Below are 21,317 nucleotides of genomic sequence, written 5' to 3'. Positions count from 1 at the left end.
TTTTACAGCCCTAGGGCCGTAAAACTTTTACCGGCCTGGTCAGAAAACAATCATTTTCGGCCTCCATATGACGCACGAAAACCAGCTCATTACATCCAAGTGGGGCGAAAAAGCAGTGACGTTCGTTTCGACCTGTTGTTGGTCACACTCTGAGTGATGACTAACAACAGGTCGAAAATATCGTCACTACCAATGTAAGTGAACTTTCACTCCATAAGTGTTTTTTTGAATTCAAGTTTGACAGTTGTAGGCTTCAAAATCACTTCCCGATGATTCGGAACCCATGAAAAATAATAGGCTCGCCTTCATTATTACTCACAACACAAGCTTAGACTGGGCGTACACCGGTTAGTCAAGACAAGACATGATCAGACACGTTCAGTCACAATACTTCACATAGTTGCTTAGGCTAGGGGCACACCAGTTAGTCAAGACATGATCAGACACGTTCAGTCACAATACTTCACATTGTTGCTTTTGACGCAACTCACACTGATTAGTCATTGCAATTAGACATGTCTTCATAAGCAACTATGTGAAGTGTTGTGACTGATCATGTCTTGTCTTGTCTTGACTAACTGGTGTGCGCCTGGCCTTGGGGCTCATCATCTTTAGAACAAAATATTATTCTTGTAATAACTGAGGAATTTGTGTGTGGAAGTGGTTGGCTCCGTGGTCGCGATGGTATCTTATCGCTTATATAGGTTGAGATGGGTACGCGACTAGGTGCCACCCCGACAACTTGTCCGCTTTTAAAACCGGTTTTTAGGGGACAAGTAGACGTGAGCCATACCCGTCTAGTTGTCTCCTTTCTGAGGAGGTGACAACTAGTCGGGGGGACACCCTGTCGCTAGGGTGCGAGGTGTCAAGTTGTCGTTTACGGTCATGACTAGTTGGCACCTTTGGTCCAGTAGGTGACAAGTAGTCGGGGTGACAATTTGACGGCAATGGTATATTTTTACAAGGGTACAAGTAGTAGTCTACGGTCATGATAACCTATCGCTCGAATCCACTCCATAAGAAATCACCAATCCGGCTGGCTCTTCACTTGAAAGTTGGAAAATGAAGCCTAACTGTCAAGTTCTATATGAAAAGGCATTAAGATTCCTAATTTTGTGCTAGCACAATGTATATAAATAATTATTAATCCTCATATTAATTACCAGACTTCATGTAATACCTCAGTTGATAACCAGACTGAGCTTCATCTGCCATATCATCGATGGATGAAAATTTGACTGTTCTAGCATTAGGCTAAATTTACTCGTAAACGGTGCGTCTGACGGGAGAAATAACTGAACAAAATGTGTTTAGAATTGTGTTATACATCTTATTCAGTCATCAAAAGGGCATATTATTCATTTTTTATGTTATCAACCAACTCGAAAAAATTTGTCCTAAAAGAGCAAAGACGGCGATATCTCCCGAACCGTACGTTTGACGGGAAAATGTTACTGAACCAAAAGTGCTTAGAATTCAATTCTATATCGTAACCAGTAATAAAAATTACTTGATCCCTCCTCCCCACACCGCGGGGGTGTAAGTTGTGCCAACTGGTGCTCTGTAGGTGACAAGTAGTTGGGGTGACACCTTTACGCCAGCGTTCAAAGTGTCATGTAGACGTGAGCCATCCCCGTCTAATTGTCTCCTTTCTAAGGTGGTGACAACTAGTCGGGGGGGGGGGACACCCTGTCGCTAGGGTGCGAGGTGTCAAGTTGTCGTTTACGGTCATGACTAGTTGGCACCTCCGGTCCAGTAGGTGACAAGTAGTCGGGGTGACAATTTGACGGCAATGGTATACTTTTACGAAGGTACAGGTTGTCGCCTATGGCCAAAATGACTAGGTGTCATGTAGTCGGGGTGACACCTAGACGGTGACATCGCATGCGCCGATTTCTCTCGAGTGAGAAAGCTTAGAAAATTATTGTATTGCTATCTGAATAATGTAATGTTAAAATAATGCATTTCTTTTCAATTTAAACTAATAATACTTATCTAAAATTAAAATAAGCTTTTATTTACGGTCATGACTAGTTGGCACTTTTGGTCCAGTAGGTGTCAAGTAGTCGGGGTGACAATTTGATGGCAATGGTATATTTTTACGAGGGTACAAGTAGTCGCCTATGGCCAAAATGACCAGGTGTCAAGTGGTCGGGGTGACAACTAGACGGCTACCCGTCGAGACATGCGCTTGATACTTTAGTTGGATCTCTTGAGTATCCTCTGCTAAATACATAATTTATGAGTTTTACTTTAATAGCGCTACTTGATAATTTTTCAGTTGAATCATTTATGAGTTCGCGAATCCCTTCCCGGTAGTTCGGATCTCACCTAACACCTTAGACTCTTTCATCTTTCTTTTCCTTTCATCACACACACACACACACACACACACACACACACACACACACACACAACACACACACACACACACACACACACACACACACAACACACACACACACACACACACACACAACACACCACACACACACACAACACACACACACACACAACACACACACACGCACGCACGCACGCACGCACGCACGCACGCACGCACGCACGCACGCACGCACGCGCACGCACGCACGCACACACACACACACACACAACACACACACACACACACACACACACACACACCACACACACACACACACACACACACACACACACACACACACACACACACACACACACCTGGGGCCTATTTCACAAAGGTACAAGTATTGTTACCAACCATGGTTACGAACAAGTACTTGTAGTTACAAGTTTACAAGTACTCACGTTTCACAAAAATTTATGATCTACGAGTTTACAATTTTACAAGTCTACAAGTACTTCAATAGTAAACATAACCTATTTTCATGATGATTTCCTTTTTTCATCCTTTATAAAGGTTACTTTTACTTTTCAATAATTACTTTGAAAATATTTGAAAGCGATATAATGTTTTTTGTACAGTCTACTTCATTTATTGCTGAATTTGTAACCTACACACTATATGTACTCTGTATATATATAGTAGATGTACTATATATAATGTATAATATATATACTGTGTATATACTATAGTACACATAACCTATGAGGTAACACATTAATAACTATTTTGGAAATTAATTAAATTTAATTTCCTGATGCATATATTTCCAAAATAATGAATTTTAGAGGGATATAGGGAATTTTTGATTATTAGATATATTTAAAATCATTTTAATGATCACTTGTAAATCCTTTACATAGCTTTCCACCTCGGTAGAAATTTCATAGTTACGAACAAGTAATGTCGACAAAAATTGTTGGCTACAATGAAAATCTTTGTGAAACACTTGTTCGTAACAAGCAAATCACTTGTAAACTTGTAGAAATTCATTGTAACTACAAGTTTACAATTCTGCTTTTGTGAAACGCTAGTAATCAGCTGTTCTCCAAAACCATAGTTGGCAACAAGACTTGTAACCTACTTGTACCTTTGTGAAACGGGCCCCTGGAGGTCATCTGTGCACCGCCTTCACTAAATAAATCATGGCAACAATTAGGAGCGAAACAAAATGTTCAATCAAATTTGGTCTCCTGAGTTCTGATGAAATATTTTAAAGGTAGAAACCAAAAACAAATTATGTATTTTTTTCTAATAAACAATTTATTCATTATTGTTAATTTATCTGATAATAATCGAAACTCGGAAATAAATAAAAGAGAATAGGTACAGCCAAAAATGAATGATTAGTTTATTTTAGATTTCGATTCTGCCCCTTATTCACTTTTTATTTCTTCTTTACATCATGTCCTCCATAGTTTCACTTTTCATTTCCATGATTTAGCTGTTTCTTATGTGAATTATTATACTAACTCCCTGCCAACACTAGGGCATTGTTCCTGGGTAAAGAACATATCTAAATATCATATTTAAATTGTCTGGAAGTCTTCAGTTACTCACACAGCGGCCATTTTGCTTTTTTCACTTATTTTTTTCCAAGATAATTTTTTTGTAGCTTTGTCTAGTTGTTATAAATGGTTGTGCGAAGTTTCAATTTCGTATGTTTAACTATTACTTGGAAAAAAATGAATAGATAAATGCTATAAACCCTTGGGTCCCCACCGTTCAAAGCAATACGCTAATAATAATAATAATACTTGGAAATAAGTGAAAAAAGCAAAATGGCCGCTGTGTGAGTAACTGAATACATGCGCACAATTTAAATATGATATTTCGAATTTCAGTGAACAGTTTCTCGTAAGTCGCCTTATCGAACAGAACCTGATTGTTCAACTTGTCCCTGACCTTTCCCTTCGACCACTTCTTCTTCTTAGCCTTGCCTCCCGATCCTCCTTCCTTCTTCTTCTGTGTTTTTTGAGGTTGTTTGGAAGAACCTCCCTTTGCGTCCTTCTTTGGAGGCATTTTACGTCAGTTGTCTCCAAAGGGCCGAATTGGTAGCGAGTTCCTAAACACCCTGTAAGAATACAGTAAACTATTCAGATTGCTGCCATTCTCTGCATTTAGGCATTTTGCTCTAGCAAGGAAAAAATGCTTTTTTTTAATTGTCTTTGTAATCAGGTAATATACATACAATAAAAATCTGGTGTGGCGCACTCACACAACTTTCCTTGCCGTTTTGAAAATTGATCACCTGACGCTAGTGTTCCCGCGCATCTCAAGTCTACTATTCATAGATTTGAGCCAGCTGGTGACAGGGCAATAACGCTGAAAACACACGAGGTCTTCTATCTCTTCATAGTGAATCATTCAATAGAATCAACAGTTGCCAACAGTTTGCAATATTGGATAATCACATTTTCTCGAATTTCGAGCTTATTTTCAATTTTAGGTGAAAATGTTACCAAACATTAATTGTAGAGATTCTCATGCTCAATCTTTTCCACTCGGAATGTTAGGATTAAATTGTATCTGAAGCCTGATAATTGAGAATCTAAAATCAAACTTTGCATAGATGGGGCTGAGCTCCTGAAATTTTTACAGATATGGGACTTGTGGCAGTTGATAGAGCTTATCAATGACTATTCAAAATATGAATTTGATCAAAATCGTTGGAGCCGTTTTCGAGAAAATCGCGAAAAACCCTGTTTTTGACAACATTTTCGCTATTTTAGCCGCCATCTTAAATCGCATTTGATCGAAATTGTTCGTGTCGGATCTTTATATTCTAAGGACCTTAGGTTCCAAATTTCAAGTCATTCTGTTGATTGGGAGATAGATATCGTGTACACAGACGCACATACACTCATACTACACTCACACACACACACACACACACACAACACACACACACACACACACACACACACACACACACACACACACACACACACACACACACACACACACACACCACACACACACACACACACAACACACACACACACACACACACACACACACACACACACACACACACACACACACACACACACTTTTTTTGACTCAGGGGACCTTGAAACGTATAGAAATTTAGAAATTGGGGTACCTTAATTTTTTTCGGAAAGCAATACTTTCCTTACCTATGGTAATAGGGCAAGGAAAGTAAAAAATGTGAAGAAACCAAAAGAGAATCGTTTTTTGCGAGCGCGTCAAGTTTGAATAGACTACTGCATCATCTGTTCCATCCGTTCAATGTGATTCTCAAAAATCTGGTTTTTACAGACCAATACCAAATCACTTTTTTGGACTCAGGGGACCTTGGAACATATAGAAATTTGGAAATGCAGCTGCATACATTCTTCTTGCTTCGGTCGCATTGCCAAGAGCTGCTCCATACATGAAGTGAATATCGGTGTACTCCAGCGAACTAAATTCCATTACAATAATTAAATATTTGTGTAGAAGCAACGTAAGAAAATATTGAAACTGGAAATTTAAGATAGAAATAAGACCTAGGAAACGTGAGACTAAGAAATAGGAAGCACTACATCTGGTTCTTTACTTTTAATGAAACAACAATACTTTTACAAGACAAACATTATCATCTGAAAACCATTGTAAAATCATCTGTTTGCCCATATGGAGCCATACCGAGTTTCAAAGCTTCATCTTAAATACATCTGGAATTAAAAAATTAATATTGATCTTTAAATGGTGAAAAGTGGTCATGCATGCAGTACGAAAAAAATTAATTTCTCTGTTATTCTTCGACCAATCTTAATAAATTAGGTATCATTGGAATCGTGAAAAAATTTGCTAACTTTTTTGTCTCTTGTAAATTTTCTGTAAAATGGACGGTTTTCGAGATATTCGCCATCAAACATTTAAAATGGCCGCCATTTTGAAAAATTCCAACGAAATTTTTTTTTTTTTATTTTTCATAGTTGAGTCTTTATAGCATAAATATTCATGCCAAATTTCAGATCAATACAACATTTCGTTCTTGAGATAAAAAATTTTAAGTGAAAAAAACAAAATGGCAGCTATAAGGATAACCGCTGAGTTTTGGACACTTCAAATATGACATTTGTAGTCTCCTAGCATCCAGGTACAATACCCTAAAATTCTCGACACTACTTCTGAAACACCCTGTATATATATATATATATATAATATATATATATATAATATATATATATATATATATATATATATATATATATTATATATATATATATACAGACCAATACCCAAAAACCACTTTTTTGGACTCAGGGGACCTTGAAACATATAGAAATTCAGAAATTGGAGTACCTTAATTTTTTTTGGAAAGCAATACTTTCCTTACCTATGGTAATAGGGCAAGGAAAGTAAAATGAATATAAATGAAATTTATAGCATTTATTTATTCATTGGATAAAAATTGCAATATAGGATTTCTTAACTTTATATCACCCCTTATTACTAGCCTCTGGTGACTGACATAAAAGCTACTAACAATTCAGATGTCAATATCTTCTTGAACAAGATTTTAGTAAATTCATAATCTTTTAATCATTTCATATTCACTTTGAACTTCCAGCATTTCTTTAATATTAAATCAATGCTTTCCTCTCAGCCAATGCTGGGATTTGTGATTGAAACTCACTTTAAAAATCATGAATTGCAATCATTATTGACTTATCAATATGCTTTAGTGGGGGACCAATAGTGAAATAGATCGCTTTAAAACTGTAGACTTGATCATAAAAATGAAATATAGAAATTATATCTACGGCTTTTCAATTAGTTCAGCTTCTTACGACCAGCAATAATAATGACCCTTGTAGATTGCTGATAATTCATTTAAATATATAAACGATATCTACGGCTTTTCAATCAGTTCAGATTCTTACGACCAGCAATAATAATTATTTATTTATTTATTCTTATGGCTTTTATCGGCAGAGAGATCCTTTTGGATGTTTTGCCTCGCCGTATTACCCAATGTCATTTCCTATCAACACTCAAGTTTATAGGTTATATATATTGGGTTCTTCATGTTTTCTCACTAAAAATTTGCACTTTCACTTCCAATAATAATGACTTTAGAAAATTCATTTTCTAATAACAATAAACCCAATACATAAAACAATGAACCCAACTATTGATATAAGATTGTATTATATTGACAAAAACGTAATAAATGAAATAGTAATGAAAATAATTATTTCAAATACTAGATATTTCTCTGTTTTAATTATTAATTTGATACAGTATTATATTCTCTATTTTTTATTAATGAGTTGCGCTAATCTAGATTAGTTACATAAATAATCAGCGCTATGCTAATAATAAAATTATTATACATTTTTTCACTCTTTCGATTTGAAATTCATTCATCAAACTGACTAACATACAAACTTATTACTTGAATTGTTCTAAGAACAATGTGTAATATTTATTTATTTATTCGTGGATACAATCACAAATCATATAAATATGATTGAAAAGGAAGAACAGGCTTGGCCCAAAACTTTTCCATTCCCAAATTTTGATAATGATTAACATGTCCGAAAAAGTAGGACCATTAATGAGAAAATGAAACACTTCAATACATAAAATTATCCTCTAAAACATAATTTAATAATACTTCTCATAAATTTTATAGAACGTAAGAAATGTGTTTGAAGGTACTGCATAAGCAACTGCTTGAAGCTACCTACTCTGAGAATTTAGCTATATAATTACATTTGCAAGGTAGAGATTCAAGCCTTACAAACAGTTATTAGAGGAATTATGAAAAAAATCAAGCAGTACACAACATTTTAGCGTGAATAATAATTAAATGCAAAACAAGGTGTAAATTCAGAGTTAGAAAATGTATAAAAATAAGAATTGATCAATAAAAATAACCGTCAATTTCAATGTTTTTTGTAAAACTCAACTAGAAAAGAATCCTCAAATTCAAAATTTGTGCTGTTGCTTAGACTTTCATGGAAAACGATTTTTTATTGAGAAGTTTTTAGGGAAGTTCGATTATTGCTCCTTGTTATTAATATTGTTACGGTTGATTTCAATTTCTCACACATTCAAGTATAACAATCCCTAAAAGCAAATCTATTCTAGAATTTATTTATTCATTCAATCAGAATTATAAAACTCTTGGGAAAGTATCACAAGCTTAAGCCCAAAACTGGTCCAATTCATTAATTAATTTATTTATTCATTAATATAGTATGAATGACACACAAAACATCTTATATATACGAAAGTCCAAATGTATCGCTAGGTTATATTTTGTTACTTTCTTATTTTTTAGTTACACTTCAATCTACAATTCAAAACAAACAAAAAAACACAAATTTCAAATTACAAAATACTTCTAAAATGAATCAAATCAATCAAAAACAATGTGAAAAAACCAAACTTTAAAATGAATTAAATCAATCACAAACAATTAGATATCCAAACTGTGAAGAATCTATAAAATTGTGAGATTTTGTGAGATTAAAATCAAACACAAAAAATACAATGCCCTTTTCCTAGATCTAACTATTATTATCACCTTTATAAAGTGTTTACGAAGTGGTTGACCTTTGTACCAAAGTATTTTACAAACAAAACAAAAATTGTCCGTGGAAAATTCGTGATTCCCTTCTAGTTCTCCCATAATCCAAATTTTTGAAAAACATTTTGGTGTTTCACAATTTAGAGACTCTCTTTATAATATTGAGTTACGCTACCGCCTAGACTGCTGTCATTTAGAAAATCTATCTATTATCACTTCACTTCAAATTGTCATCATTCCTTATGGAGTAACATCAATTCTTCCCGTTCTATCAATGCTGACAGCATTTCAAGTGAATCTCACTTTATATTCCAGACACGAGTTACAGTATCACAGTTTGATAGATTGTTTAAGGATGCTTTTTTGAGTATTTTTAAAATACAATTTGCAAAACCTTCAATTATCATTTCAAATCGAAGAGTTACAGTATTACAGTTTGATAGATTGTTTAAGGATGCTTTTTTGAGTATTTTTAAAATACAATTTGCAAAACCTTCAATTAGGCTATTATTTTGAATCAAATTTTAGACGATTAGCTTTAGAAATGTACAGTTTAGCCAATGCTAGGCTCTCATATCTTGGCAGTAGTTCTTAGATTTATGTCCAGATTCCAGACAAGAGTACAGTATCACAGTTTGATAGGTTGTTTAAGGGTGCTTTTTTGAGTCTTTTCAAAATCCAATTTGCAAAACCTTCAATTAGGCTATTATTTTAAATCAAATTTTAGACGATTAGCTTTAGAAATGTACAGTGTAGCCAATGCTAGTTTCTCATATCTTGGCAGTAGTTTTAGATTCATGTCCTCTAGTTACTTCATTGTATTACTTTACATTAATTCATTTATTTATTCAATTTATATAAATTTAAATACTGTATTACTTTCGTTCTTATCAGTTACATAGATTTGATTTGTTTTGTAGACATGGTGGATTGACTATTTTCTATTATTATGTTTATAAAATATCAGCTATTTTATTTTAAGCACATAATAGACATTTTAGAGTTTTATAATGATAAGAAACCAGATACAGATAGATGGAAAAAACTTACATTTTACAGAGTATTTCGGGAACTGAGTTGCCTTCCAAGGCAATTTTATATTGGTATTTTACCCGAGAACATATCTAATGCATTGACTTTAATTGAATAAAAACACCAAAAAATGAAAAATTGAAAAAATGTTGTCAAATTCTACACCGTTTTATTCGGTACACGGCCATGGTTTCGTGTACCACACCGGTCACGTATGTGTGTTTTTATTCAATTATGGAACGGTTCTACAATATTGACAATGTCAGTCGCATTGACTTTATTTAATCATTCAGAATTACAAAACTTACAGAAAATCACCACAGGCTTATAAGCCCAAAACGGTTCCAATTCCAATTTATACAACAGTCCAAATCTAGGTTATTTGTCATTTCAAAAATCTTCAATTACACACTCAATTTACAATTCGGATTTTGTCCGAATAAAATGTATTTTCAAACCTTGCTCTGCTGCCTCTGCTATTCCACTGTCACTAATGGCAGTTTTCATACATTTGTATTCTGCCAATGGGCTATTTTATACCATAAGCTCTCCCCTTTACTGGTAAACTATAATGGTTAACTCCTATACTATTGGGAGTATTAGCACATTCTCATTCATCCAGTGAGTAAACACTCCCATAGGAACATATTCACTGTCTATTTCACAGGTACTATTTTACTGTCCAACACAGCATAAATTCATTGTGAATATCAGTTACAATATTAATTATGAAACGAAAATCCCAATTAAATGCTGTAAATCACCCCGTAGACTTCTGCTACTGCAAATATTGACAACAGGGTAAACAGCTAAATGGAAATTCGATGAGCGCTATTATACAAAAACTATTTGTCATTCCCGGGCTGACAAATCATTTTTGTATAGTAGCGCTCATCGAATTTCAATCTAGCTGTTTACCCTGTTGTCGATATTTTCAGTAGCAGAAATCTTCGGGGTGATTTACAGCATTTAATTGGGATTCTCGTTTAATAATAATTATTCATTAATTCGCATTTGAACAAATGCAACTTTCAATTTATTTCCATCTGTAGCCAGTTACAATATTAACGCTTGAAGTTTTCATTCATACTTCCTTGAACATTTCCAATTTTTAAAAATACATAAAAACATTTTTTTTTTTTAAATACATTAGCTTCTTAACTCACATGAATTCATTGTAAAGCAGAGCTTGTGTAATCATTAGTTACAATATTAACGCTTGAGGTTCCATTCAGACTTCCTTGAACTTTTACAATTTTTAAAAAATATACATTAGCTTCTTAACTCACATAAATTCATTGTAAAACAGGGATTTTGTGTTTATTAGTTACAATATTAACGCTTGAGGTTCCCATTCAGACTTTCTTGAAAATATTAAATTTTTTTAAATACATTAGCTTCGTAGCTCATCTATATTCTTTATAGTAACATATATCATGCTTTGCTACAATGTAATGATTGAATTGAAGTAAACAAAATTGATCTTAGATTAATAAAATCACCTCATAATAATAGTTATTGCACCCATCTTGTAGTTCTAGAACCAGTTTTTCATTAGAGCTTGAAAACTTATTTCCACACTGAGAGAAATTAAAATAGAATTTGTTTAATTTGAAAATAAAATAATACATTCAACTTCGGTACCGTATCTGATAGTTATGTGATAGAATTGTAATTATTTTGCTATTGATCTTTAGCTTCAAATATTTTTAATTGGTTATAAATTTTGATCCTGATGTACTCAAGTCTTTTTCATAAATGTGTGTTCATAGATATACCGTTGCAATTTTAAATGGTGGTACTTGATTTCGTTAATTAGTCAATCTGTATGTAAAATATGCTAAACATAAATTAAACCATTCTCAGAACTCTTCCACTGATAGTTTAAAACCTGGAGTAACATAAAATTAGGGTTACATACAATTTCAAAAACACAACATGTTGCGTTCAACTTTAAATTTCAATTATCCTCCGTTACGTCCCCTAAATGACTTACTAATTAAAATAAATTTGTAGAGCAAAATTGAAAATAGACTATGATACAAATAAACCAAATAAAAACGCTGTAGTCGTAGGTGAATATATAATCTTCGGTATAATCGAAGACCCTGTATACTGTGTAATCTGTTATTAACTTTTTTCTGGGCTCATATAGGAACTTTTTCATTATTTTGGTTGGAAGAACCAGCTTGAGAACTATTGTCTTTTTGAAATGAACATTGTTATTAGATTCAGATATGACAAGAGGTATGACACGTAGATTTCTCCTGAAACTCTCATGTTTGATTATAGGACTCAGATGTATAAATTCAATAATCAGTGAATCATCAATGAATTCAGACTGTTTTTTTTCAACAAGGCTGTCTTTTTTACTTCTGTACAAAGGGAGAAAATAATTGAGACATTCGCTTAAATAAGTATCAAAAGTAGGTAGGCTAGCTTTTTTGAAAGCATAAATTTAATAACCATTATTCTTCAACAATTTTATACATTCAGTATAACCCCACATTGTTTTGTATGATAAAATCGTGTTGAAACGATTTGTCAAAGTTTTCTGTATTTTTCAATACCTGTTGACATGGCCTGTTGTAAAGTTGGCTTGATAAAATTGAAAAAGTATTTTGCAAAAATGACCGATTCATATCATATTAAACTATGAAATGACTTGAAACTAAGTTTGGTACCTATAACCGTGTAAGCTGTACACAACCGTTTTTAGAATGTAACTCCGACATCCAATTCAGAAGTGTTTGTATTTGAAACCTTTAAAAAAAGTTAATGTCTGATGCCAGATACTGAGAGATTTTCAAGAAGTGTGATTTTTAATTTGTAAATATCAAGACAGTTTGAAAATTTTCTCTGATATGTTTTTTGTTTGATTTTCGAATAATGAACTTATATGATATATTCCCGTTTGATTTCTGAATTTTATCGCTTTGTATTATACTTCAGGAGTTTTGCATGATCTAAGGATGCTAATTAATGATTTTTTTCATAATCTAAAAGCGAATGATGAAGTCTTAACATTTTTTGTTATTATGAAGAAGGTGTAATTCATTTCAAGATAGTTCAAAATCAATGATAACTATTGATAATTCACTTAAAGATTTGTCGCTTAATACATTATTTGGACATTTTAAAAAGAAAATATATCTAAAAATCTACCCATTATGTTTAATGAGGGATATATCAGCCGTACAAACCTGGGTTCTACATCAAATTTCAAACATCAATCATTCAAACAAATTTAAATGAAATTGTAAAACAAAAGAATATTATTATCGTTCAGTTATTCCTCCGTCTTCATTGTGTCTACATTTACGTATAATGGCAGAACGTTTCTCAACACGAAATATATATTATTGGACCCCAATTCCGAAACATTGGAGGATTATGAAAATTTCACTGTAGCACAACATATTCACGGATGTCACTTTATCTCAATTGAAATGCATTCGGATGATTTTTTTTTTTTAGTAATGGAAGAAATTCTACTAGAAATCAGTCTACACCTCTACTATTAAAAATTACAACTCAATTTATGCTTATTTAAAATAGAACAGTAGTATCAACCACTCATATCATCAGTAGGTATTGACAATAGCGCTTTCAATAGACAATAGTGACATCAGCCATAATAGATTCAGCGTTTCTTAATTAGCCTAAATTTAGATGAAATTAGAATCAAGCCTTTCTCTAGAAATAGTCATTTTGATTAGAAATATGAAACGCTAGTTTCCACTGAGCTTAGAATATTTTGTAACATATGATGAATGAACCTTCAGAAGCTTTTTCTAGAAGATTATAGATTTTGAATAGAAATGTAAATGAAATACTGGATTCCGTTTGGGTTTGGAGTATTCTCTAACATACTATTGAATTTTAGGTTTCAAATTTCTGAACTAATTTCAGTTATTAAAAGTTGTGTTCTATATTTGATAAGCGTGTTAACTAGTAGCAATTGGACATTTTCAGTATTATTTCATTGTGTTTTGCAATAGTTGATGTGAAACAAGTGGTTTTCTTGTTTTAACAGGTCTCAACCGGTTCTGGTGGATTCCCCGGGCAAGTCTGGTGCCAACTTCTACCAATCATATGATCGGTTATTCATTGTCAAGACTTTAACCAGCGAAGAAGTGGAAAGAATGCACTCGTTTCTCAAACAGTATCACCCTGTAAGTAGTCTTATATTTGTCTATTCTCTATTATTTGTTTATTTTACCTGTTAATTTTTAATAATAGAATAAGGGTGTGATCACTTATTTATGTGAAAGTGCACGGCAGATCATGCATGAACCGAAAAACAAAATCTGGAAAATGCCATTGAAACACGTTGTGACTTGCATGTAGCTGCTAACACTGATCGCAACCAGCAAGTGCACGCGTTCAGTGTGAGTGTTCCTATTGCTCTTCCCACATTTTGTTTGACATTTGCACGCTTGGTCATGCATAACTAAGCGTGCACTTGCACATATACGCATCCAATGTGATCATACATTAGGAATAGAGAAGTGCAAGGTGCACCAGAGAAACTTACTTATTTGATGAAAGGTCAATAAAAACAAAAGTACTAAAGTTATTGTTTTAATCTTTCATTATATGAGAATACAATATCCCAATTTTTTATGCAGTCTTGAAAATGACATCAGATCAATTTGCGCATATACACTGGAGTCAATTTGTATCCACGCGTTGCAGCATAGCCACCTCTAATACAAGGCCGCGGCCTACGATATTGCAACGTCGCAGTGTAGGCCTAGAATCTAATACATGATTGGTGAAAAACATTTAAAAAATACCTGCTGATCTTTTTGCAATCGTTCGACGTTGCAATATCGTAGGCCGCGGCCTTGTATTAGAGGTGGCTATGGTTGCAGTATATCAATCGGTATAGTTACAGCTGTGCCTAGTGGAAAGTTGTGTGTATATTTTTGACTTCAAAATTTTCTGAAATAACTTAATTTATTCAAAGTGCGGTGATATTAAGTGCAATATTTGACTATAACTTGGTATTTTAATCATTCTAAATTCAAAATTCTAGCTCATATATATTTTTGGACAGAACTTTGAACTTTAACTTTCCTCAGTAACAAACATAACCTATTTTTTCGGACATTTTATTATCTATCAAAATTTGGGAGCAGAATAGTTTTGGGCTATGCCTGTTGTTCTATCCCGATCATATTCATATGATTTGTAATTATATCAACAAATAAATAAATAAATAAATATTGGCAATGGCGTCGCGAATGTTGTTCTTGAAGTGTGCTATGGTTCGCGGTCGATCGACATAAACGAGGGATTTCAAATCCCAAAAAATCGTATTGAGGAAACTCATGTGGCAATGAGCCTCGTACTGAAAAAATGACCGCGTCTTCAGGCAGGTTTTCAATCAGCATATCACATGCATTTTGGAGGGTAACAAAATCGCGTCCAGTCAATTCTTGAACAACAGCCAATTTATAGGGATGAGATTGAAGGTCTTCATGGAAAATTCGTCGAACAGTGGAGTTAGAAATTGCCATAGCAGCTGCGTGTTTGCGAGCTGAACACCAGGAGAATGCACAACTGCCTCACTCTTTCGATTTTTTCTGGAGTTCTGATGGTTCGTTGAAGTCCATTTCTGGGTTTAGCGACACTACCACACTCCCGAAATGAGTTAATCCACGACATAATCGAATTACGACCAGGAACGAGTCTGAGGAGGAATTTCAAATCGAGCGCGGAAGGCACGTTGCGTAGCAACAACAAGTGATCGACCATTAGAAAAGAAGCTCTCACCTGCGAAGGCCCGCTGCTCTCTAGACCAGAGCATGAAGGCTACTTACTTGAGGGAGGATAAACTTGGGAACGTCCCTTTCTAGATGCGCCCCTTCCTGCCCCTCTACACGACTAATTCATCGTGCGGGATTTTTTTTTCTTCAAATCAGTAAGTTTTTCTGGCGCATCTTGTAGAACTTTTGTCGCCAAGTTGAGAAGTGATGCTAGAATTTTGAACCACCACTAGCATTGTGGCAACTGTGCTATCTTTTGGCGATTCTGTGGAACTTCTTGGACTCGCGCTTGAAAGTACATGTGTTTAAACTGCGAGTCTTCAAACGCCACAGAGCTTGAAGTAAAAGAACTACGTGGATTGGCTTGAAATTGTCAAATCTGGCACGACGTGCCCTATCTTCTAGTTCTATAGAGAATCTATTAGTAGGTCCACCTACATTATCTCTATAGCGTAATACACTAAGGGCCCGACCACACAGAGAGCGATCTAATGATCTAATAAAAAGATTCCAAAGATTTTCTTTTTGCTGGTGATGCCTAGATTTTATATTTTATTTTAATTTTATTCAAGTATATGTATGAGTAATTATGCTTATTTATTATATTTTTAAGATTTTCTTTTTGCTGGTGATGCCTAGATTTTATATTTTATTTTAATTTTATTCAAGTATATGTATGAGTAATTATGCTTATTTATTTATATTTTTAATGATATGTCATATTATAAAGATTTTGTAATATGTTTTGAATATTCTAATTGGCAATAAATGAAATTGAAATTGAAATAGGTCTGATCGCAGATCGCTCTTTGTGTGATCGGCCCTTATCATTCTATAAATAAAACATGTTTTGATCAAACAATTCTTACATATTAGAAGACTATTCCAAAACTAATTACACCCATGTTATCAATAATATAATAAAGGAAAGAATGGCTTATACATGTTCAAGATAGGACATTCATGAATGACGACGCATCATCTCGTCTGAACTACTGGACTGATTAACTTGAAATTTTGCTCATAGATTCTAAATTTGCAGACATTGGTTATAGGCCTATTTCAAATTTTTCAATAGGTGAAGCTTTTAGTTTGTCACACGGGTTACCTGCTAGTCTAGTGTTATCGGATGGGCACGTTAAACTGTCAGTCCCGGCTGAAGTATGACAGTTGTAAGGCCCATTGACGGCTCAAATTTTCTGTTCAGGCGAGGTGGAACTTCCCACCAATGAAAGCCTTACGAATATATTATTATCATCTGCTAGTCTTTAATATTTCAACTTGAATGTTGTTGGTGTATTTTGTGCCAAAATATTGGTTAACGCTCCCTTAAGTATTGAAGGTTTGTCAGGATTTTGTAAGTTTAACTGAATTGTGTACTTTTACATTCTATATCAATCATATTTCTCTGGCTGAGCTGACTGAAGACATTGTCTTATTCTATGATGCTTGCGTTTTTTTCAGTACATAGTGGAAAGGCACGGCAAAACACTATTGCCGCAATACTTAGGAATGTATCGACTGACTGTAGATGGAGTAGAACACTATATGGTGGTCATGAGGAATGTATTTAGTAATCACTTGAAAACACATAAGTGAGTATTGCCATCTCTCCATTACTTTATGTCATTTGTTTAACCGAAATGTTGCATCCAATCCAGTTATTTTTTGTGTAGAAAATACTAAATTTATTAATAATTATCTTAGAAGATAACTATCGCCAACTAAGCCAACGAAGATAACTAAGCCAACTTCGATCTAGCAAAAATTGATATGAGAATACAAACAATATATCTATATATATAAAAGCGAAATGGCACTCACTCACTGACTGACTCACTCACTCACTCACTCACTCGCAGAACTAAAAATCTACTGGACCAAAAACGTTCAAATTTGGTAGGTATGTTGAGTTGGCCCTTTAGAGGCGCACTAAGAAATCTTTTGGCAATATTTCAACTCTAAGGGTGGTTATTAAGGGTTTAAAGTTCGTCTTTCAGCATGTATATTCTTCTTATTCTCTTGATTATAATTGAAAAATGTCCATACCATATGTTAATATAGAACTATAATCTAGAGAGAGTACCTCTTCGAAACAGTTGTTAACTGGTAACTAAATTAATAATTTTGTCAGGTTTGGCATTAAGTTGAGTTGACTTTGTTAGGTTGGCACCAAGTTGAAGATTGAAATGCTTTTATCGCGGAAAAATTGATTGGGCACTGCTATTGCAATCAGAGCTATTCCTGGGAATATTATATTACTAGCCGTCAGGCTCGCTTCGCTCGCCATATCCGTTTAGCCAGACGTTTAGTCTGGACCCTGGACTGGATCGTCCTAACATATGATTAAAATGCTCAAATGAAAAATGCAGGCGAGCGAAGCGATCCTGCTGATCTCATTCTTGGACGATCCAGTCGGGGGTCCAGGGGGCGGAGCCCCCTGGCTAGACGGATATGGTGAGCGAAGCGAGCCTGACGGCTAGTATATAAATATATAATCACGAAATGAAGATGGTCCCCTAAGGTGACAAATGAATCTAATCAATAATTAAATTTATTGTTGTATGAATACTGAGGGTGATGCCCACATAAGCTCATAGGCTTGTGCGTGGGTAATGAGTGAGAGGGATGATGATGAGAGATGACGACTACTTTTTAGGTAGTCGGGACCGACGGCTTATCGTCTCCTCCGAAAGACGGGGTAGCCTTATCTTATGGTCAAAAACTTTTGCCCCGGTCGAGATTCGAACTCTGGTTCTCTTGATTATTATAAGACCGACGCGTTATCACTTACTCCAACGAGCCACCCAATAACATTCTTCAATGTTGTTTTCCATCACGAACTGCTTACTATTAAATCACTTTTTGCTATTAAAAAGAACGACTAGCAGTCATTTCTCTTTTTTTATGGCTGTGCCAAATTAATCGGAACATTGTGTTTTGCAAATGGAGCTTCATAAGATAAAAGTTTTATGGCTGTGCCAAATAAATCGGCCAATAAGATGCTGTCTTTTGAAGCCACGACTTTCATTTTAGAAGTGTACTGATTGTATCCAAAACTCAAGAAACTAAATATATGAATGAAATTGGAAAACTATTTTATAATAAAAGTTGATCAATGAAAATACACTAACTTTCCTGAAATAAATCAGGTTCCTTCATAATTTTGCATTGAATTTTCCCATCTTCAGTTCCATTTTTCCAAAAATGGAAACATTACACTAAACAATAAAACATTACAAAAATGTACAGTACACTGTAATGTACTTTCAAGAGTGTTATTTAGGGCTGGTTTCCGAGCTCGGGATTTAGGTAAGTTCTAGACTTTAAACAGCTAGAGTAAGAAAATTGGCTTTCTGAAACGGTGCGTAGTCGTAGTTCATGTTTAAATTAAATTTCGAAAAACTAGAAAATTGAACCCAAAATAAAATAAAAAGAGAAAATTGTGCAAAGTTTCAGCTAATTTGACTTATTCAGGATTGTTTTATTTTGTCAAGGAAACACGTTTCCAATTATAGAAATGAGAAAATAAAGATTATCATGTACGCTTAAATATAGTTTTAAATAAAACTACAACTACGCCCCGTTTCGGAAAGCCAATTTTCTGACTCCAGCTGTTTAAGGGTAACCGTCCACTGGAACCGTATTCAACCGATCCGTTCGGCCGTTGGATCGGTCGAATCTGCCGGCCGTTAATTCGGCCAAATATGGTCGTCCATTGAAACCGTTTACGCAGTCTAGTTCAGTAGTTGAACTATTGAATATCGAATAAATATTGAATTAACTACTATCATAGCTACCAAAATTTTTCATAAACAATGATTATATTGAGATTTTGAAAATTGAATAAACAAATATCCACTAAATTAGTTATTCATTACAATAATCTTACCTTCAGATCCTATTTGTTCAGTAATCTACATATTCCTTTGAACATCACGACGATGTCTCATGTCTCGCGTATCACACAATGGAACATGCTCTTGAACCAAACTTATCAACTTTTCATTGTCCGTAGTTACAACTTTATAAAACAGAACAAGTTCAAAAACAACAACAGACAAGACTGTGAAACATTTTGAGGTTAAGATGATGTTGTCTCAGCTCGACTTCGCCGGATAGAGCCGGAAAATCCCATTCAATTCGGATCGAAAACTTGATCGTCCGGAGACGGCCGTGCACGGACGTATGAACCTGTTGCAATGGACGAGCATGTATAGCTTTTTTTGTTGGAGGATTGTTCGGACGTGTTCGGATGCTAGTTCGGACGAAATCGGTTCCAGTTGACGGCCCATCTAAAGTTTATAACTTAGCTAAATCCCGAGCTCGGAAACTGGTCCTAAGTTTAATAGTTATTTGTGCAACTATTGCGCAAGGTGACAGTTTGCTGCACCGAAAGAAACGTTTACGCCCGAGCCGTAGGCGAGGGCGGAATGGTTTCTTGAGTGCAGCAGAGGAACTTTGCGCACGTATTTCACATTAAGTTTTTCCTACAGTTACCATTGAATATGAAAAGTGGGTAATAATTATGGGTAAAATTCCCTGAAATGCATCAAATGTATATCTGTGTAATTTGATTGTTAATAAATAAAATAGAATAATGTAGTAGTAAATGAATGAAGGGGCGGCTGTCACTGATTTGGTGGCTGTCACTGCTGTCATCCACTGTTGTCCACCACTTCAAGATTCTTATAACGTGCACCACAGTCACAGTTACCAACTAATTTTGATTTTGCTGCACTGGTGCTCCATATAACCTACTAACTATTTTGCATTGCCATGTTGCAAATCTGGAGTGCGGAAAAAATTTTTCCCGCACTAGAGCGGAATAGTGATTCTTTGCGTTCTGTAATCAGTGCAGCAATGGCCACTTTTCAAGGTAACTGTAGGAAAAAAAATTAGAACATTCAACTTGAAATAATAACACTATTCACCCTGAAGATCCAACAAATTTTTGGCTAGGAAAGCATTTATAAAATTTTCAAATTTATATAATTTTTTCTGCTAATTGTTTTATATTTTCACCTATTTTCTAATCGATTTTCTGTCTCAGGAAATTCGACTTGAAAGGCTCGACTGTAGATAGAGAGGCCTCGGACAGGGAGAAAGAGAAGAACCTGCCTACTTTCAAAGACAACGACTTTGTCAAGGAAGGGACAAAAATATACATTGGAGACGATGCCAAGGACAAACTGCTCGATACGCTTACTGCTGACGTTGGCGTATGTAATCAACAATCTTGACAGATAGCATATTCTATCATTTATACTACAGTCTATATAATAGTAATTTTATTATGAAGGCCTTTAAAGCACGAGTTGGATGTTGCTTTAGATACAAATGTGAATGTATATCACTCTTGTTTACAGACAAGAATTTTCTTAAGAATAGAATTACGTGTTCATTTTTTGACGTGGCGAAGTTTGGACAATAATGTCCACTCTACCACTTAACCACGTCGTTAGCAAACAATACAACACAAAATATGCAGAGATAATAAAAAAATGAAGCAAGAAATTGTAATAAATATGAGAGATCAATATTGAATAATAAAAGTTCAAGAAAATAAGTGTTT

General features: G+C 34.5%; 2 protein-coding genes across 2 annotated transcripts in view; one reads left to right on the top strand and one right to left on the bottom strand.

Moving 5' to 3' along the window:
- The window catches only part of LOC120351448 (phosphatidylinositol 5-phosphate 4-kinase type-2 beta-like), a 71,831-nt gene that overhangs the window by 35,426 nt on the left and 15,088 nt on the right, over positions 1-21,317 (top strand). Inside the window, 3 exon segments of the mRNA XM_039428890.1 lie at positions 14,005-14,143; positions 17,207-17,337; positions 20,796-20,964. Of these exon segments, the coding sequence (XP_039284824.1) occupies positions 14,005-14,143; positions 17,207-17,337; positions 20,796-20,964 (439 nt within the window).
- LOC120349861 (40S ribosomal protein S25-like) lies at positions 575-4,445 on the bottom strand. Its single transcript, XM_039421099.1, has 2 exons — positions 4,195-4,445; positions 575-609 (listed from the first exon to the last, which is right to left on the bottom strand). The coding sequence occupies exons 1-2, from the start codon at positions 4,406-4,408 to the stop codon at positions 575-577; spliced, it is 249 nt and encodes an 82-aa protein (XP_039277033.1). The 5' UTR covers positions 4,409-4,445.

Source organism: Nilaparvata lugens, chromosome 1 (genome assembly GCF_014356525.2).
Source record: "Nilaparvata lugens isolate BPH chromosome 1, ASM1435652v1, whole genome shotgun sequence".
In the NCBI taxonomy this organism is placed as follows: domain Eukaryota; kingdom Metazoa; phylum Arthropoda; class Insecta; order Hemiptera; family Delphacidae; genus Nilaparvata; species Nilaparvata lugens.
Note: the sequence above shows the minus strand (reverse complement) of the source record. Positions and strands in the feature narration are given on the sequence as shown.

Bases quoted from the DNA above. Each gene is read 5' to 3' on its own strand.
- LOC120349861 (XM_039421099.1), bottom strand. From the start codon at position 4,408: ATGCCTCCAAAGAAGGACGCAAAGGGAGGTTCTTCCAAACAACCTCAA. The intron at 610-4,194 runs GTATTCAGTTAC...TTTGTTCTAAAG, and splicing joins CATATTTAAATTGTGCGCAT to ATGATGAGCCCCAAGGCCAG.